Raw genomic sequence first — 18,792 nt, 5'->3', positions numbered from 1 at the left:
TCGTCAAAAAAAACACTTTCATAATACCTGTTTTTATCAAACAAGATTTTTAGGCAAACATACCACGCAAGACATTCGAAATTCAAATTAGATACTGGAAAAAAGCTACGAAACGGAAACAAGTCCGACAATCTTTGAGCAGACACCAGTTAAGCCGAAAAACAACTTAATGTAAAAAACTTAATAGTCCCCCTGAAGCTACCATGTAGTAACCAGTACTCAGCTAGTAGTTAAATTTGAATTTTCAAGAAATTGAGCATTTTTGGTTGCCACAGAATTGAGTGCTGCAGAAATGATTCAACTGATTTTGTTAAACTATTTGTTAATCAGAAAAAAGCCTATATTCCAGTTTGATAACGCTTGCTTATCGCAAGCATGAAAATATTGAATAAATATCGTGTTTGGGTATAAAATTAGTTTTAAAATATTTATTCATATTAGTTTCCACGATTCACATCAGTATTAACACAAAATCACAATTTAAAACCTAATCAGAACGGAATTCTATTTTCAACACCAAACACTCAACTCAACACTTTATTGCACATTTTAATCTACTCCTTCAAAGCCTCAAACTGCGTGAGTCAATTCAAAAACAATTAGATCAGTCAGTTCAGTTTCAAAGTTGAATATCATCATGAACAAACAATCTCTTCAGGCGTTCTGCTGCACAGATGTCTGCAGCGGGTTGCTCGGGGTCGCGTCAGGTCGACTGGGTGCTGGGGTTCCCGTGAGTGGAAAGTGGGTCAACTGGTCCAGTGGGTGCACAGTTCGATCCAGATCATCAAAGTATTTATGGTGCAGAGCGGCTTTGGCTGTGACTCGACGCGCAGGGTCGTAAGTCATCAGAAGCTTAAATCAAACAGTAAAATTACCTAGTCGTTACATGATGCTGAGAATTCAACAGGTAAAATTGCCTAATCGTTACACGAGACAACTCTTATCAGCTAAAATATGCACAACTTTTCCTGAAGCGCAACACCCGTTTTTAAACTAGAACTAATCACCTCGTTTGCTGGTGCCTTCCCCGTGAAAATATGGTCTTAGTTTTAGGAGCTGTATGATAATCAAGTCGAAAGGAAGAAAATATAAATTCAAGTGAGTTTAGCTTTTCTTATGCATTATATAACGCCTCCTGTCTATTTTTATTATAACAACCTGTAGCAAATCAGCTGCCGCTTCGTCCGGCCTCTTAAGCATGCTGATCATGCTCTGGGGCTGCCAGGCAGGGAATGTGTCGGCATTGAAGTCCTGAAGAGTAGACACTCCCCTCCACAGCTGCTCGTTGGGAGTTCCCAACTTCTGGAATATCTTGTAGATCTGGTCGATCTCGGAGTCCCCGGCGAACAAGGGCTTCCTATTCAGCATCTCACAAATGATAGTTCCAACAGACCACACGTCAATTTGAGAGCCATACCTAAAATTACCAAAACTTTTATGCAAAAAGGATATTTGCATCTTGGTTTTGACATCATTCGGTAAAAGCGAAAGCAAGAACACAATTCCAGACAAGGTTTAAACGAAAATTAACAAATCCAGAAAATTACTATGACGCAAGGTAAAATTTCAGCCCTGACTTGTCCTGGTCTATTTCGTGTTTAATTGAAAATTGATTAAAAATGACATAAAAGCAACACCAAGTTTAGCAGGAGGTTCCGGTAAAAAGCACAATCTGTTGAGTAATTAAACTTAAAAAACTACGAAGAATATAGAAGGGTTCACCAAAAACAAATTTTCACTTGAAAAAATATTAAAAGTTGATCAATTTGTAGTAAAAGATACTATAATTTGTGGATTTGTCACCTAACGTTGAAAAACACTTGAAAGCATCGCCCGTTGAAAAGTTAGCAAAAACTTTACCAATTCTTTTATTTGCAATGTAAACTGCAATTAGAACATTCTGTGCTCCTTGCACAACCGGCTGCTCTTGTTTTTTTTCTAGTTTTTTGGTGGTTTTTGGATAGTGAGAAGGAATTGAAATTTGCATATGCAGACCACAAATCGGGTAAAAAAAGACATGTCTTACTAATCTTGAAACATATTTTTTTTGGAATTGGAACCACGAACGATAAGGTAAAATGTGATAGCTCTCATGACCTCTTGTAATGAGCCCATTCGTGTATTATGCTCAAGTCTGATTGGCTGAAAAATACTATTCTTAACCAAGTGAACAATCTCCCTTAAATTGATTTCGGGAGGAGATTGTTGACTTGGTACTTCGTGGTGTACAACATGTTTTTTTTTTCAAGCAAAATTACCACAAATTGATTTTGCATTTAAAAACTAAACCCCAGGGAGAGGTCGAAACAAAAACTAGAGACCTTTTGCATCCTAGCAGCACTTCTGGAGCCCTGTACCACAGAGTGACCACTTCGTGAGTGTAGACCCTCACAGGGATCCCATAAGTCCTCGCCAGTCCGAAGTCGGCCAATTTGATCACGCCCTTGGAGTTGATGAGCAGGTTCTGAGGCTTCAGATCTCGGTGCACAATTCGACGCATATGACAGAAGCAGATGGCATTCATGATTTGGTACGAGTAGCTCTGCAATATAATTTCATCATTTTAGCACCTTCAGCCATTGAACCTAGATCCTATATAGTCTAAAATATTTCTATAGCAGAAAATTTAAAATCGATCGGCACTACTATTTAAATATTATCAATTTATTTTCCCGTAAAATACAAAAACAACATGTAAAATACAAAAACTACCAAAAATTTAAGCTAAAAACGGGATAATCATAAGCTTCATGATTCTTTTAAGTAAGTTTATCCCACCTTAACCAGTTTGGCATCTATGAGCTCCTCGGGTTCCAGACTGTCCATGTACTTCTTCAAATCTTTGTCCAGAAACTCAAACACCAGGTGCAGTCGACTATCGTCCATGATCACGTCCAGCAGCCTTAACAGTTCAAATTATCCGAAATCAACTTACATTATTGACAAAAAACATTCGATATTCTATTATAATTTTTAATATCAAACCTACAATAATAATAATAATAATAAATTGTTTCCGAACGATATCTAGTTTAAAGTTATTTATAAAAATTTATAAATACAAATTAGAATCGTTTGGGAGAACACAATATTTCACTTCATCATAAAAAACACTCATATATGTTTTCAGATATGTAACCAGCAACGGGAATGAAATACAATAGTCTCGAAGGCCTTCGGCGCAAAACCCATTAAATGAGAATTTGACCCGCCTCGAATTGTTGGATCATTATGATCATTCAACGAAAAGATTTAAAAAGTTTATAAAACGTGGATTACACCGTCAACATCAAATTTGCCAGAAAGATGAGATACTATAAATCGTCCGACAAAAGAATTATCGACCAAAAGAATAAAAAAAGAAAGTTGGCTAAAATGGATTGTTAAGCACGTAACTAAGAAAGGTCAGTCGAAGACTTAACGGCCAATAAGTCTTCGACGGAAGAAACTTTGCGAAGCTGCAGAAAAAACTAAAAAGTACTAGAAATACACCGGGATTACAACCGACTTTGAACTGAAAGGAGCAATATTCTTGTAACGACTGAGATATAACCAACTTGTTCAATGAATACACTCAAAGTAAACTCAAAGAACCTGCTAAAAATCCCGGTTTACTTCAAGACAAAGAAAGCTATGGGACTCAGCAAATTAGGAAACATTAACTTAGCCAGCAAATAGTCCCAAAAAGTCGTTTTCATCATTTTTTTCTACACGATTACAAAACAAGGCACTTATCTGGAAAAGAAGTGAAACAAGTCCAATATAAAAGGCCACTGACAAACAATCAATGACTAGCTATCGGCCAATAAGTCTCTTTACTCGATCAAAAACTTGTATTTGAAAAACTGTCAGCTCAAACACTTAGACAACTCTATCAATTCAGTTTAAATTTCGACCCAAAAGATCTACAACAAATCAAATGATCAAGTTTCTCGACAAAAACCTTCTAACTAGCTGAGCATAACAAAGCTTATCACATCTCGGCAGCATAAACTTAATTTGAGAAAGCTTTTTATAAGGCAGAACAACGTTTTCTGATCTTCATCAATTCATCATCTGAAAAGATCAGTTGGCATTGGTGGAAACGTCAAAAAATTGTTTGAAAGCTACCTGCAAAATACAGGCAACGGATACATATCAGATAGTATTTCAGCGAATGGCATGATGTTACAGTACAGTGGAGTTCCTCGAGAATCTATTCTGTGGGAACATGATTATTTCTCTGTATCATTAATGATCAACAAACTATCTTTCCAGTTAAAACTCGACAATTTTTAAAGAAAAACTAACAGAGACCGGTCTATGTACTTGGCGAATCACTGTGCTTGCAACTGCTGCAAAAACTCATAAAAAATAAATATCAGTTAAAACTGTTTAACCAGAGGCGATGCTGTGCATCTCAAACACTAGCGAAAACGAGACAAAAAACAGCTCTATAAAGTATAAAGTGCAGGAGGAAAAAGTCGAAATAATCCTCGAATTGGTAAATATTCGGCTGTCTCGGTTTCCAATCTACGACCTACGGCGACCTGGAGATTATGAGTCTCACGCACTAACTACTCAGCCACGAAAGCTAACCACTCAGGCAAACACAAGTCACAAATAAAGCGAGAACAAATGCTATGTAATTTCTAAGGTTACAGAAAAATTTCCATATAAGTGAACAGTTTCAATAAACATTTTTATTTGCGAGAGGTTAGAAAAAAATTAAGGTTAGTACTGAAAAATACACTAACGCTCGTGTGAAAACTGGAAACTCTCAATCCCTTTGACTTTCGCATCGCAAACAATAGAACGCAAACACAGCGTTGCAAGCTATGAATAAAAAATGAAAAAAAATTGAAAAAAAATAACAATCGAAAACAAAAAAATTTTGAAAATGAAAAACTTTCAGAAAAATAGTCAAGAAACACAACGTACATCATAAAATCTAATTTTTAACGCGCAATCTTTATATCAAAAATGCGTTCAATGAGCCGAAAACAGTCGCTCATTGAGGCGAAAATAAAATGCCATTTAAAATGTTTAAATTATTGAGCAACTAGCTGTTTTTTTTTAATCAACCCCTTTTGATTTTTGAAGCGACACAAAACAAGAAAGCTAAGATGACAAAACATAAGCCGGAAAAACTTAAGTTGAATAAAGCTTTTAAGCGAAATATATATATACAAATTCGGGAATATATCATAAATACTCGCGCGTCTATGACAATAATTGCTGACTGCACAAGAAAATTCCAAAATGTGGTAAGTAAGCCGACAAAACATAAGCAGACAAACAGAGAACCATTGGGTAAAAAAGACTCAAGCCTCAGACCTTAGGGTACAAAGACAACCGCGTTACCTGTAGGCCAAATGGAAAGCCGTCTCGAAGTTGCTAAGGTTAACTAAAAAAGTAACTTCAATTTCAACTTCAGATGTAAGAAAAGTTGTTTACGCAAAAAAAGCCTAGTTCCCGATTACTAGACACTTGCCTTTGGAAGTGTAATTAACAATAACAATACTATTCTAGACTGTAATATTCCTTGCCAAACAGGATAAGTCAAAACAGGAAAGTCAAGATGTCCCATAAGAGAAGACTTTTTATATATGTGATCATTGTTTTGAGTATTTCCAGGACAAGTTTTGAGCCTTGAAATCTCCTGAGTTCGCATTTATCTCAATGCACTCACTTGACGATGCAGGGGTGCTGCAGTTCCTTGAGAGTGGATATCTCCCTGATGGCAGTTGAGGGCACTCCTTCGTCCTCACTGTCCAACCTGATCTTCTTCAGGGCCACTATCATGTCCGTCTGGTTGTGCTTCGCCTTGTACACCACTCCGTAAGTACCTTATGAAACAAACAAAAACGTAATTTTCATTTAAAAAAAATTGTTAGATAAATTCTTGAAGTAAGTGAAAATTCGCGCAATTTCAGAATGAAAGAGACAATGGAACTCTTTCGGTTTTGGCCCGAAGAAGTTATTCTACCAACAACCCCAGGGTTGGTAAAGACTTTGGCTTAAGATATATTTTGTTAACGCAAAATGAGGTGCCGCAAAAAATTTAAGATGCGTTCGAGACTTGTATTAATTGAAAGCCTTTTCAGTCATGACTTTAATGAAATTAAACAAAGGTCTCCATTTCGAGAAACAATGGTCGCAAAAATTTCTGTTTTTCAGACTTTTCAACAGGGCGTGGAAAACATTCTAATGAATTCCTCGCTTCCATTTTGTTCGTACTTGATTAATTTTAATCTGATTTGCTGGAACTCCTCTTGCAGAATTTGTTATCCTTTTGTCAATCGCCAGAAACGTTAGAATTGTTACAGAGTGTCTTGAACTTGTGGGCTCTCAAAATTAAGAAATCAAACTTAACTACCAGCCAGAACTTAAGTAACCATTTGATTACACAATGCATGTTGCTACTGAATGTACATAAATTAGTACACAGACAACCAGCACCTTATTCATTTGCCTTTAATGTTCTTGCATTCCAGAATTTTAAGAAAATAATAGCAAAAATGTTGTGCGGCGTGCAGCAAAAAAAGACGCAACCCGTTAAGGCGACAACCATTTTCCATGTTACACAATTCTCCAATTGCATTTATCAGAAACATAAACCGCTAATTCTAACAGTTCATTTTAAGACTTTTAACGCTCATTTGTCGTCTTATTATCCTTTCTTCTGCATTATCTAGCATGAAAATAAACACATCGACCGATAAAATTTCAGAAGCAATCGTCGGGCGTGATCATATCTTTTCCGCAGATTGCACGCTTTTATCTGAACTATCTATTTCGTTTTTTAAATTGAGACTGCGGAGGATTTGAAGAAGGAGCACACACAAAAAATAATCCCAAACAAAACAATCCGAAACCTTTCATTTTGCCGTTTTCAAAACTGAAAAATCAAGGAAAATAGCGAATGCGACAATAAAATGCTGAAAAAAAACAAGACAAACAAAAGTTAGTTAATTCAATATAATAATTACAAATTATCAAAAATCCCAATGATATCGTTGGGTTAGTAAAATTTTATCATGTTATTTAAAATTTTGTCGAGTTATGGGTATTCACTTTTTTTGGGACTGCTCACTTTTTTTTTATCCCGTGCACTTTTTTCCTATAAAATTTCGGCATTTCTTTTATTCGTCCGTAAACTTCTCGATTGCTGTTAGACTCTTCATCAGCTTTTTTCTGGTGCGGGGAAAATCGTTATGTACTCGGTGATGGCAATTCCATCAATCTATGTAAAATCTGGGTATCTATAGTCTTCGAGAAGTAAGCCTACCACTATGTCCTCAAATTAATTGAGTATCCGCAGGCTGCAATGGCTGTTGAGAGAGCTATTAGAATTAGATTAAGATTTTAAAAAACTTAAGATCATTGTGAGTGTTGCCTGATGTCCGAATAAGTCTTCAAATATTTTGTCTCTTTAAAAAAAAATTGATTTTACGCAGTCAGATGGGCAGCTGTTATTGAGTTTCGCAAAACTAATATGAGATCAACGATAACGCGTTTGGGTGTTTCAACTTTTAGAATACTGAAGAAGCAAAAATTATATTGATCCCTTTTGTCGAGCAGTGAAGCCATAACAAAAAACATCAGATATCCTTCAAACGAAGCCTGAATAGGAAAAAACAAAAGTGATAGAGTTTGATGAGAGCAATCTAAAACACGTTGCATCGCCGAACCAATTATCTGAAAGTGTCATACGTCTAGACCAGGTAACATTACGAGCACAAAGATCTGATATTCGACTTAGGATCAAAATAGTGCTTCAAAATTTGCTCCCCATCGTTTGTTTTCTAAGAAGTGATTCAGAACCAGTTAGCGATGTTGGCTCCAACACCTTTACTCTTTTACGACGAACTATAACAGCTTGTTGATTGACAGTGTAACTACTTGCTGTAATTGTTTCTCAATTCACCTCACGCTAGGCTGCTAGAAATGCGTTTTGGTGTTAAAGCCGAAACTGCAGCTCGATCTTTGAGTGAGCGTTTTTCTGATCTTACGTTTCAACCGGATCGAGGAAATGATCTTTTTCGATTTCAAAATCTTCTTTTGTCAGCAAACGTCAATTGCAACTTCTTTGCGCAGAGCCACGAAATTGAGTAGTACGAAAGTGCTCGATAATTAATGTAAGCATACCTTTCGAAATTTTAAGCTCTGAATTTTTATTGGTAAGAATTATTTCCCACGATGCTGAATAAAAATGTGTTCCAATTGAGTGTTGACAAAATTTCGCAAATGAAACAAGTCGAGCAACCTGCGTACTTACGACAGAATTAATCAAAGACTTGATTTTTTTTATTGTGTCAACTTTTTTCTTTCGTGGTTTATTTCTTTTAATGAGTGTACGCTGCTGTTATCTAATAGTTCCCGTTTCTATGCTCTGTTAGTTATCATCATCCGAGCTAGTCAAAACCAAAATAATATTTCTCCGAGAGGAATTTTATCGATAATTTTTTTTATTTATTCTAATTAAAGAACTTGTTATATCAGAAAATAGGAGATTTTGCAGGAAGAGGGATCGAGTCTAGTTTTCGCACTGAGGCGAAGTGGAGCTCCGCGAAACTTGCGATACGAAAATGATGAAAAGAGGTGAGTCAAAAAAGGAAAAAACGATTGCAGTTAAAATAATACAGAACGTTCCAACAACAAAAATTTCAAAAAATAACGAAATAAAAAGTAATAAGAATCGAAAAATAATTGATGTTCTTAAATCACTTAACTGGTCAAACAATTGCAAGATTAACTAGAACAACAAAAAATCCGTAGTAAACAGAACAAGACTGCTCGTATCAGGGCGAAGCCCTGAATGTTCCGACTGCCTTTTAAGTGATAGATTTCACTCCTAGTAACAAATCAATTATGGCACATAATCTTCCTTGAACCAATTTGGAACGATTCGCGCGTTAATTGTCCCAAATTGGCTATTATGGCAATCTTTAAACCCCGATAATTTACAAAAAATGATCACAGGTGAAAAATCTTTTCAAATTTAAGCTCAGGACAACAATAGTTTTCGAATGATATAAAACAATGGCTAGATAAAAAATCGAAATTGGTCTAAGAAAAAAAACTCATCCCGAGCACAAATATTCCATTACTTTTGTTACAAAATTCGGAACAATAATTGAAATAGGAATTCACATACAGCCAAATTCGCACGTTTCAGAATTAAATGCTGATGATGAGTTTTACTCGCAAACGTTTCATGCAATAACCATTGATTCCTATTCTGTTTTCCTCACATCAAATGGTTTTGAGCCTGCAAAATTGAAAAAATCAGACCAGCGTTTCTCGGCACTGAATGAACCGTGAGAACACATGCTAACAAATTGCCAAAAAAATTAAAGCAGACGACCGATAACGAAATTGAGCACTAAATAATACAATTTTAGTTGGAAAACTTTTAATTAACCACAAGCAGTGCTATCAAAATATCGACCAACATATTATCTCATCGTGAAAACAGATTAAGATGCCTTATCTCCAAAAAAGTAGATTATGGTGATTATCTTGAACCATAGAAAATATTTTCGTGCTTCGGGCTTGGAGTTCTCAAAAAAAGTGTAGGCCAAAAATCACCTTTTTGAAATTTGCAAAATTGCACCCCCAACTTTTCATGTCCGACCAAGGTCAATGTTAGAAAAATATTTTTATATAATCTTGAAACATGAAAATAGATAGGCTTTTTTTCATCTGCATAATGTTCGGCAAAATTCAGGCAAGTTTAGTCCACAATAAGCTTTATTCGTGACAATGCTTCACTTAGAAAATGCATCTGTTATTTGCATCGACCAACGTTTGAAGCACCTTAGACAATGTTTTAATTTCTAAACATCAATTAGCGGCTCAATTTAAATAAAAGCCAATAACTTGTAGAAGAACATCATGAAATTGAAAAATTCTTCAAAATTGTTCCAAAATTAATCGTGTTTCATGACTTTTTGCGAAAACGTTCGTTTTGAAGTCCCTAATTTTTCGATTCGGCTTTAAGACCAGTCGGCCTGGTGTCCGGCAGCCTCGTACAACACATTAATCATTGATTCGATCTAGCGTATTATTGATTGTTTCAAGTATATTTAGGTGATGCTTTCTAGATGTACAAATTGGTCACTTACCTTCTCCGAGTTTTTCTAGTCTGATGTAGTCATCCAAGGTGGGTTCTTTAGTTCTGTTGCTACTCATGACGAAGGTACTGCACTACAACTAACTGAAAACAAACGTCGATTTTTGTAGTTGTGAGGTCAGTAAATTGAATAAACAATTCGAGTAACGCAACCAACAACCAGAAGCATCTTTTCACCACATATTGTCCCAACAAATTGCGTCATACAAATTGAGATTAGTGATGTGAAGAATATTTCAACAAAAATGAAACACTTTGAGAAATGAAAACTAATCAGAAGGTCAGATATTATCATGGTAACCGAAGTTATTTCACATAATAAAAAAAAACAAGTGGAATTGGATAAATTAGGGAAAAGTAAAGTACAAAGTGAATAAAATTAAAGAGATTCAGATGGTTGAATTCAAGTCAAACAAATTCAGAAAAGTAACACCAGCACAGAGTAAACCGGAGTTGAAAAAAACTCACGAAGGTTGACCTGATATTAGGCCACGGGTCTATCAGATACTATACTAAGCTGCGCTTTCGTTCCCTTGGCTCTGCAAAAAAAACTTCAAAAGTAGTTTAATCATTAGTTCCGAGTATAATGGCAGCGTTCGCAACCTGCATTGCGAGGGAAATCTCTGCTTCAGAAGACTGCCTGCCGGTGTTTCTCGGTACATATTCTCAAGTTCTTACAGAGCTTACTTAGAAAAAGCTGTGCTAGCGCCGGTGGCACCCTGAACTTCAAAGCAGAGATGCACCCGGCACGCACTTTTATAAATACCGGAATATAAAATTTACCGTACGGAGGCGGAGCAATTAGCATAATGGTCTAAGAGCAGAATGCGTCCAAGAGCAGAAAAACAGGAAAAAATATTAATTTGTTTTTAATTTATACGGGCTAATTGATACTAAACAAATATTAGAAACGTCAATAATACCAAAAGAATGAATAGATTATGCATGAATTGAAAAATTTTATCAAGTTTTTTTTAAATTAAAAAATTCAAAATCAAATCTTTCAAATTATGCACAATATAATCGTTTCTTTGGTAATATTGACAATTCTAATACTTATTACCGATTAGCTTACAAAAGATGATACTCTCCTGTTTTTCTGCTCTTGGACCCATTCTGCTCTTAGACCATTCTGCTTATTGATTTGCCACCTTACCGGACACATCGGATAGCGGATAAGAGCAGAATTGATGAAATAATTGATCGAATTCCATGTACATGTATGTAATATATATTGCATATGATGTAATTTGTTTAGATGCACGTTTTGCAGCATAATCAAAGAGCGACTAATGCCATAGAGCTGAAAAAAAGTGAGTACTACGAACGTGTTACTGCGCGCCCTATGTGAACTAACCTGGTTGGTTTTTTTTCACGCGCGTTGCACACAGATATTTTCACCCCCGATTCAGATAAATTTGTCCAGCTTTTTGCGTTCATTCAAAAATTGATTATATTTTATCACGACTGTTATTGGCATTGGCAAACTTATATTTATATGTACTGTTTAAAAAGTTAAATTGTTTTGGTTGACGGAGTGTTGGTTGGAGCCAATTCTCGGTAAACACGGATTTATCTTTTTTATCTCATCATGCCATGTCTGCATAGCCGGGAAAACATCAGAAGAGGCAATAAACCTGAAAACTATTCGACTACGCCTCTCAATAACCACATTCGACTAAAACATTGAAAAAATTTAGGTGGTGGCGGTAGTCCAAAACAAAGAAAAGAACCTCTACAACTGGCGGTCACACACATTTTCAGTCGAAACGCAGTAAATGACATTATAAAGATGGGGAAAATGCTCAAATCATTCTGTGCTAGCTACACGGAAACTAAAAGACATCCAAACATAGCTAAATATCAGTGGAAAAAGTCTGGTGCCGGATAACCCTACAAGATGGAATTCTACTTTTCTAATGCTACGCAATTTCAAAGAGAATCGTAGGGCTCTTGCAATGTACATTGCTTAAGTCGAAGTTCAAATCCCTACGCAGTGTAACTGGACTGTTCTACAGAAAATTTTTTAAATTTTGGGTCCAGTTGAACACTTTACGAGAGACTTATCAGCGGAAAACTGTTGTCTTTCATTGATTATTCCTGATTACCATAAACTACGAAATTTTTTGATGGAAATGGTTGATGACGACAGTGGAGTTCAGTCATTCAAGGATTTTTAAAAGTTCTCTCTTGTAGATATTTCGTTCTCCGACACATTTCCGAAAATTTGTCACGAATTCCTCCCCTTTTTTATTTAGTTCTAGAGTTTTGTTTTAAATATTTCACTCATTTCGTATGTTTTAATTCGGAAAAACAAAATTCTACCACACTACATCTTAACTTACAGTTCACAATAGACACACCAAAAAATGGGAAATTATCATTTTTGGATTTACCAATTTTCTTTTTTTTATGAAGGTAATCAGAAGGTCAAAAGTATCTTAGTAACCGAGGTTACAGTCAGGAGTCCCTTCTTCACGTATTCCAGTGAAAGTCCTTGGAATTTTCTAGATATGGAAGTGATAATGATAAAACAAGATGACGAGTGTTTAAGTCCTTTTCAATTAAAATCGATACGGGTTACGCTTCTTCTGTGCCATTCTGCCAGATTGGCACAGCGCAACCTTCCGGCGACACCAAAGAAAACGAATAAATGTGACATTCGACCAGAATGTCAAAAATGCAATCTCTGCAGAATTCGGGATTTTTAGCAGTAAGCCTTCCGGATTGGTGGTTTTTAAGAACTAAGAGCGTTATTGGAACGTTTGGCCAGACGGTGAGGGCTGGAATATTCTAGTATTTTAAAATTTCAAAAATTCGAATGATGACGTCACATATCTGAGAAATGCTGAAACGGCCATTTTAACAAAAAACGAGAGAGAAAACACAACAACATTACCACACTACATTTATCGTCATTTAGAGTAGTTTATTGTAAAAATCCTGACGATGCACATAGTTGCGAAAACGTTTGAAATTTACTTTTTAGCAAAAATTTCTACAACAACATTAGTTGCGCTGACGATAACAACGATAATCGTGATTGAAAAACAGCAGCAGATTGCAGGAATAGCAGAGAACGTTCCGAGTTCTCTTGGACCCATTCTGCTCTTAGACCATTCTGCTTATTGATTTGCCACCTTACCGGACACATCGGATAGCGGATAAGAGCAGAATTGATGAAATAATTGATCGAATTCCATGTACATGTATGTAAAATATATTGCATATGATGTAATTTGTTTAGATGCACGTTTTGCAGCATAATCAAAGAGCGACTAAAGCCATAGAGCTGAAAAAAAGTGAGTACTACGAACGTGTTACTGCGCGCCCTATGTGAACTAACCTGGTTGGTTTTTTTTCACGCGCGTTGCACACAGATATTTTCACCCCCGATTCAGATAAATTTGTCCAGCTTTTTGCGTTCATTCAAAAAGTGATTATATTTTATCACGACTGTTATTGGCATTGGCAAACTTATATTTATATGTACTGTTTAAAAAGTTAAATTGTTTTGGTTGACGGAGTGTTGGTTGGAGCCAATTCTCGGTAAACACGGATTTATCTTTTTTATCTCATCATGCCATGTCTGCATAGCCGGGAAAACATCAGAAGAGGCAATAAACCTGAAAACTATTCGACTACGCCTCTCAATAACCACATTCGACTAAAACATTGAAAAAATTTAGGTGGTGGTGTAACATTCGTCTACTGCAGTCACACATGAGGCTTAAGAAAAATAGGCCCTATAACCACTGGCTCAAGGGTCAGGGACACTATCTCTTGTGTTTTTCTACCTCAAGAACGGTCGGAGCCAGTTCGGTTCGCTTGTGACATGAGACTACGACCCGTTACAGCTTAAAGGCTACTACTAAAATATCCCCCCACTCTAGAATTAGAAACGTCCCCATACTTAGGTCTCTAGATACCCAAAATACATGAACGCCGTTAAAAACCGGGTTGGAACAATCCGTTAAGTTGCTTTTTTATTAGACAGTGGAACTTTGATCCATTTCAGGTGGATCAACCTAAAACTCGCCTTACCTCAACATAACAATCATAAAACACACTCTAGGAATTTAAATTTGTACTCACATAGTAGCACGCTCAAGAAGTGGGAAATAATCCAGTCGGTAGTTAACTCAAGAATTAAATAACGTAACTAAATGAGTCTAATGTTTTATAGTTTTAACAATGAGAACGAGTTTATACTCTAGACAATAGTTTTCTTGTGAACCATTAGGACACTCAAGCTGTCCACCTTTCCACCGAAGGTTCACTCTAGTCCAGTTCCGAATAATACTCCAGTCGCTATAATCCAATTCGAGGGAATGCTCTCGTCTCTGTCACAGATGGGACAGCTCTACTCTCGATTATTATAGTGATGGAAATTGCGAATAGCAATTCCCTACTGCTTTTTCTTACAACTTTCCCGCGTGTGCGACTCAATTGTTCTGAAATTGTTCTAACTTCTTTTTCTGATTTTCAGTTCTCGCGAGAAAATCGTGCATGACAGGTTCCATTCGAAATTTTGAAAAATTAAATTTCACTCCAAAATCAAGTGTTTTTTTGCTCCTCTCAAGGTCAAACTTCCAAATATGACCGACTGGCACATACTCCCCGGACTCGAGATCGATGTCCTCATCGCGCGCTGTCTTCTGCCAGTGAGTCCCAGAAAAACCGAGTGTTGCTCAAGATACAGTGCCAGTGGTCATTTACAGAAGTTTGCAGCAGATTTAAGCTTATCTACACCCCAAAATTCACAGCCATTTAAAATTTTCACACTATTGCTAAACAGCAACCAAAATCTGCATACACCTGCACCCTTGAATTTTCGCTTTTCAAGCCAATCATTTTAAAATCTCTTTTGTCCTATTCAATCAGGAAATTGTCATGCAGCATTTCGATTTATATAATAAATATAGTATATTAATAACAATATTTGCTTTGTTAAAATTTCTTTTTCGTGAATCCAAGTTTCACTCGGATCCACGCTCAAGCCCCCCTTCCCTCTCAAGACTCAAGATCCATCCGATTTGCCCATTCATCTCGTACTCTTCGCCTTGGAGGTACTGCATCCTGAAGTGCTAGATGCGGCAAACTGTCTCAACAGTTCCTCTTCATCATCGGAACTAATCACAATCTCCTCCCAAGCCTTCAGCTGTTCATAGGATCGCATCCATTCTCTCTGCTCCTGCAACCTCTTTGCTTGGTTGGGTAGTGCCTTCACCCTAGCTTCTCGGTTCAAGCAAAAGGAGTTGTGCAGGCTCAAGCTCACGTTCTTCGCCAGGTCTTCCTCTAGTATCGACTCCCTCGCTTTGGTATTGTCTCTAGACATCTTACCCACTCTTTTCCATCCTGTCGTGATCGCATTACGATGGGTTAGCAGGGGTCTCTTGAAAGCTTCCGGCCCAATCTCGGCCTGGAACTGTCGATACTCTTTTTGATGTTTTCTCATGTGATCTTTCGTTGTCATGTACAACCAAGACGTCAGTGTCGCCCGAAACCATGGAAAGTACCTCAAGCGACTCCATACGTGCCTGACTTCCGTCGGTATGGCGAATACTTTGCACGCAGTCTCAAACAACTCGAGTCTCCTGCTGTAGTCTATCGCGTATATTGACTCAGCCGTTGGCGTCGTCGCCTCCCGATACTTCGTTATATTCTCTTCTATCCATCTCAGAGCTAACATCGTACTCACTACTAAGAGCGTCACCTTCTGCCGGTGATCCGGTAGTCCGATCGACCGAATCTCTTCCACATCCCACACCAGGCAAAGGTTCTTGTGATCTGGATACCACACCGTTTGTGCCAAACAGTGGCATGGGCATTCCCCATGAGAGATCTCAATGCTCCTGAGATTACGCTCCCCTGAGGCTTCCAAGAGAGGCTCAAGCTCCATCATTTTCTCGTGCATCGTGTCGTTGTCTTCCAGGTTCGGAGTACTTCCCACAGGTTTCCCGATCACGTTTTGTCTCTCGTGATCGCTTGTGTTTTCTCTTTCCAACTTCAGAAGATCTTCTCCCCAGATTTCGCTTAAGTCATCTCTCAATTCTTTTGGTACTGTCCCTTTGATTTTTCTCAACAACTTGTGCGAGTGATGCGACATCCGAGCCAACCTCACGCACTTGGGCACTGAGAAGGCCTTGTCCACCAGTATTCTCTGGCTGGACACTTCCACCATCGCCATGTGTAGCGGGTAGTGACTTCCGCACAAGTTGGCCATCATTGACCCTATCAGCGATTTCGCGTTCAATGGCAAGCCATAAGCTTCGCTCATGGGAAATCCCATTTCCGCCTCAAGACCAACCTTCCAGCTCCGGATGTGTTTTTGAGTCACCTGCAACACCCCGGGCCATGATTCTACGCTCAACGCCGTCACTAAATGATGTTCAGATTCCAGTCTCTCCAGTGCCTGCAGACCACACATTCTCGAGAAGAATCCGAGAGCTGTCGCTATATTCACCGTGGTTCTCGCGTAACATTCCGCTATTATTTGCACTTCACTTTTCTCCCTTTCTGTGATGTCTTCGAACCAAGTGACCAGGTCTTCTTTTTGAAACGACAGTATTCTGACGCATGACCGTCCATCGCAGATGTGCTCTCCGTTCCCACACGTCGAATCCAGACAGCTACCCGGCTCCAATTTCTTTGCTGACCCGGGGTCGCTCGTCCTTTCGCTTGGCTCTTGCATCTGGGGCGTGATTAGCTTATGTAGCACACTCAACTTCGCCAGATCTTCATCTTCCGTTGGTGCTAACCTCAATCGCTCGGTGGTTTCCTCGATTAGACTCGCATGGGGATGTGGACACCAGGAGGGTCTTAGTAGCTTCCATATCACTCCCAAGTTCGTAGTTAACAAGCCATTTCCACCGCCCATGTTCACTTCAACTCTCTTGTTTGAGCGCGGTATGCTTATCACCTCTGGTGTTTTCTCAAGAATCAGGCCCAGGCTCGGCCCCTCTTTCTCCACCGCGTCTATCTCCATTATTCTTTCTGTCCAAAACTTCAGTAGCTCCGCTACCTCATGGTTTCTGTGGGCTCCTCCAGCTTCCGAGGCTAAGAAGGGATTGTAGGCTATTCCCATCACTCCAGACACATATTGGTATTCCCCCTTCTCACTGAGTCTCGAGTACTGTTCTGACGAGGCCAGGTTACGGTGAACATCATGTTCTTCCTCGAACTTCTTATTAGAGAACCTCCGTACCTCGTCCAGCTTTCGATGGTTCTCTAAGGATAGTCTGGAACCATCTTCTTTCTCTATTCCTGTACTCTGATATACGTTCAAGATGATCGTTGAGACTCTTTTCTCCATGGTTTTACTTCCACTTGCTCTCTGGTGGCATGCCAGGATGGTGCTATCAGACATCATTGACATTATCCATCTCAAGAAACATGTGGCATCTTTTCTTCTAGCCAGGCTCAAGCTTGAATTGTCCCTGGCCACGTGTTGCATCAGTGCCTGATACACCTCTAGCTTCTTGCTTCCCAACTTCAGCCTGTCATACGAGGTCAATGTCTCCAACTCTATTCCCACCAGACTCCAGGTGAACATTAATTGTCCCGCAGTTCTAACGAAGGGATTCGCCATCAGTGGCGGTGCTGATGAGGATGTCCTCATCGCCTCTTCAAAATGATCCTTCAACAAACTCTGCCAGGACCTCTTCAGATGACTTGCCATCTCTATCTTATTAACCTCGGCTTTTTGCTGGGTGGCCCAATTGCGTCGCTTGCGAGCTATTCCACTGTCCAACTTCTTCAAGCAGTCCTCCATTTCCTTCAATGTTTCGAGGGCCACCCACCACGTCCGGGAAGTGTTCCTCGTCTTGTTCCTCTCCAATGGATCACTCGTCACTTGCTTGCCCATGTCCTGATGTGCCTTCGAGATCCATTCTTTGCCGATCTCCACTTCCCCTACCTGTCCGTTCGTTGAACCTCTCTTCACGTTTACCTTCTGAGGCTTGAAGTCTTCTTCTGACGTCGAACTGGCGGAAACCTCTATTTCCTTTTCTACTTCAAGTGGTTTCCTGAGCTCCGAGCTGTTCTTGTATGCCGCCGTCTTGCATCGAGCCAAAACGATGGGCGCCGTCTCTCTCAAGTTTCCTTCCGAAACAGCATCCACTGAAGGACTACCCCATCCTTCCACTTCTCTCTTCCTCTTGCGAGTCTTCACATCTCTGCTCGAGGGTGTTGTGGCTATCATCATTGATTCGACCTCTCCATCCACTCCTTCCAACTCTTGCCTCCCCCCTGCTCGAGCCTTAAGGATATTAGTACTTTTAATCATATTACTAGTCCCAACCTTATCCCTTTTTATATCATCAACCATTTTATCCACAGTTTTTTGTTTCAGAGTAGAGCTGTCCTCACATTTCTCTTTTCTAGTCTTCGATCGTGCGTTCCTCAGCTCCACTAGCTTGTTCAGCAGCTCTTTTCTTGCTTTCTCATCCAGGCCCGTTCCTATCAGGAGCGGTTCCCCGAATCTCACTACTGCGTCCCACAGTTCCTTCTTGAACTTGTCCAGCGTCGTCTCGCTGCCCACTTCTCGATTGAATTCCTCCAGGAACTCCTGCCAAGCGTCATCCTCGAGAGATCCCAAGAATATGTCCCTGTTCCCTTCGAACGTGTTCTTCTCCCTTTCCTCCGAGCTCAAGAGTAACATCCCCATATTGAAG

The 18,792-nt window shown here is 38.8% G+C and overlaps 1 protein-coding gene across 1 annotated transcript; it reads right to left on the bottom strand.

The window, feature by feature from the left end:
* Nucleotides 1-413: 413 nt before the first annotated feature.
* Nucleotides 414-10,222, bottom strand: LOC134843656 (cyclin-dependent kinase 1-like). The gene is made up of 6 exons (XM_063859854.1): nucleotides 10,110-10,222; nucleotides 5,672-5,828; nucleotides 2,779-2,902; nucleotides 2,322-2,542; nucleotides 1,159-1,417; nucleotides 414-852 (listed from the first exon to the last, which is right to left on the bottom strand). The coding sequence occupies exons 1-6, from the start codon at nucleotides 10,174-10,176 to the stop codon at nucleotides 655-657; spliced, it is 1,026 nt and encodes a 341-aa protein (XP_063715924.1). The 5' UTR covers nucleotides 10,177-10,222; the 3' UTR covers nucleotides 414-654.
* Nucleotides 10,223-18,792: the final 8,570 nt, after the last annotated feature.

The sequence above is a fragment of the Symsagittifera roscoffensis genome, chromosome 4, assembly GCF_963678635.1.
Source record: "Symsagittifera roscoffensis chromosome 4, txSymRosc1.1, whole genome shotgun sequence".
Taxonomy (NCBI): Eukaryota; Metazoa; Xenacoelomorpha; order Acoela; family Convolutidae; genus Symsagittifera; species Symsagittifera roscoffensis.
The sequence above is the reverse complement of the archived record's forward strand: the minus strand, read 5'-3'. Positions and strand labels throughout refer to the sequence as shown.

Bases quoted from the DNA above. Each gene is read 5' to 3' on its own strand.
- LOC134843656 (XM_063859854.1), bottom strand. From the start codon at position 10,176: ATGAGTAGCAACAGAACTAAAGAACCCACCTTGGATGACTACATCAGA. The intron at 5,829-10,109 runs GTAAGTGACCAA...TTGTTTCATAAG, and splicing joins ACTAGAAAAACTCGGAGAAG to GTACTTACGGAGTGGTGTAC. The intron at 1,418-2,321 runs GTCTCTAGTTTT...TGGTAATTTTAG, and splicing joins GTGCTGCTAGGATGCAAAAG to GTATGGCTCTCAAATTGACG.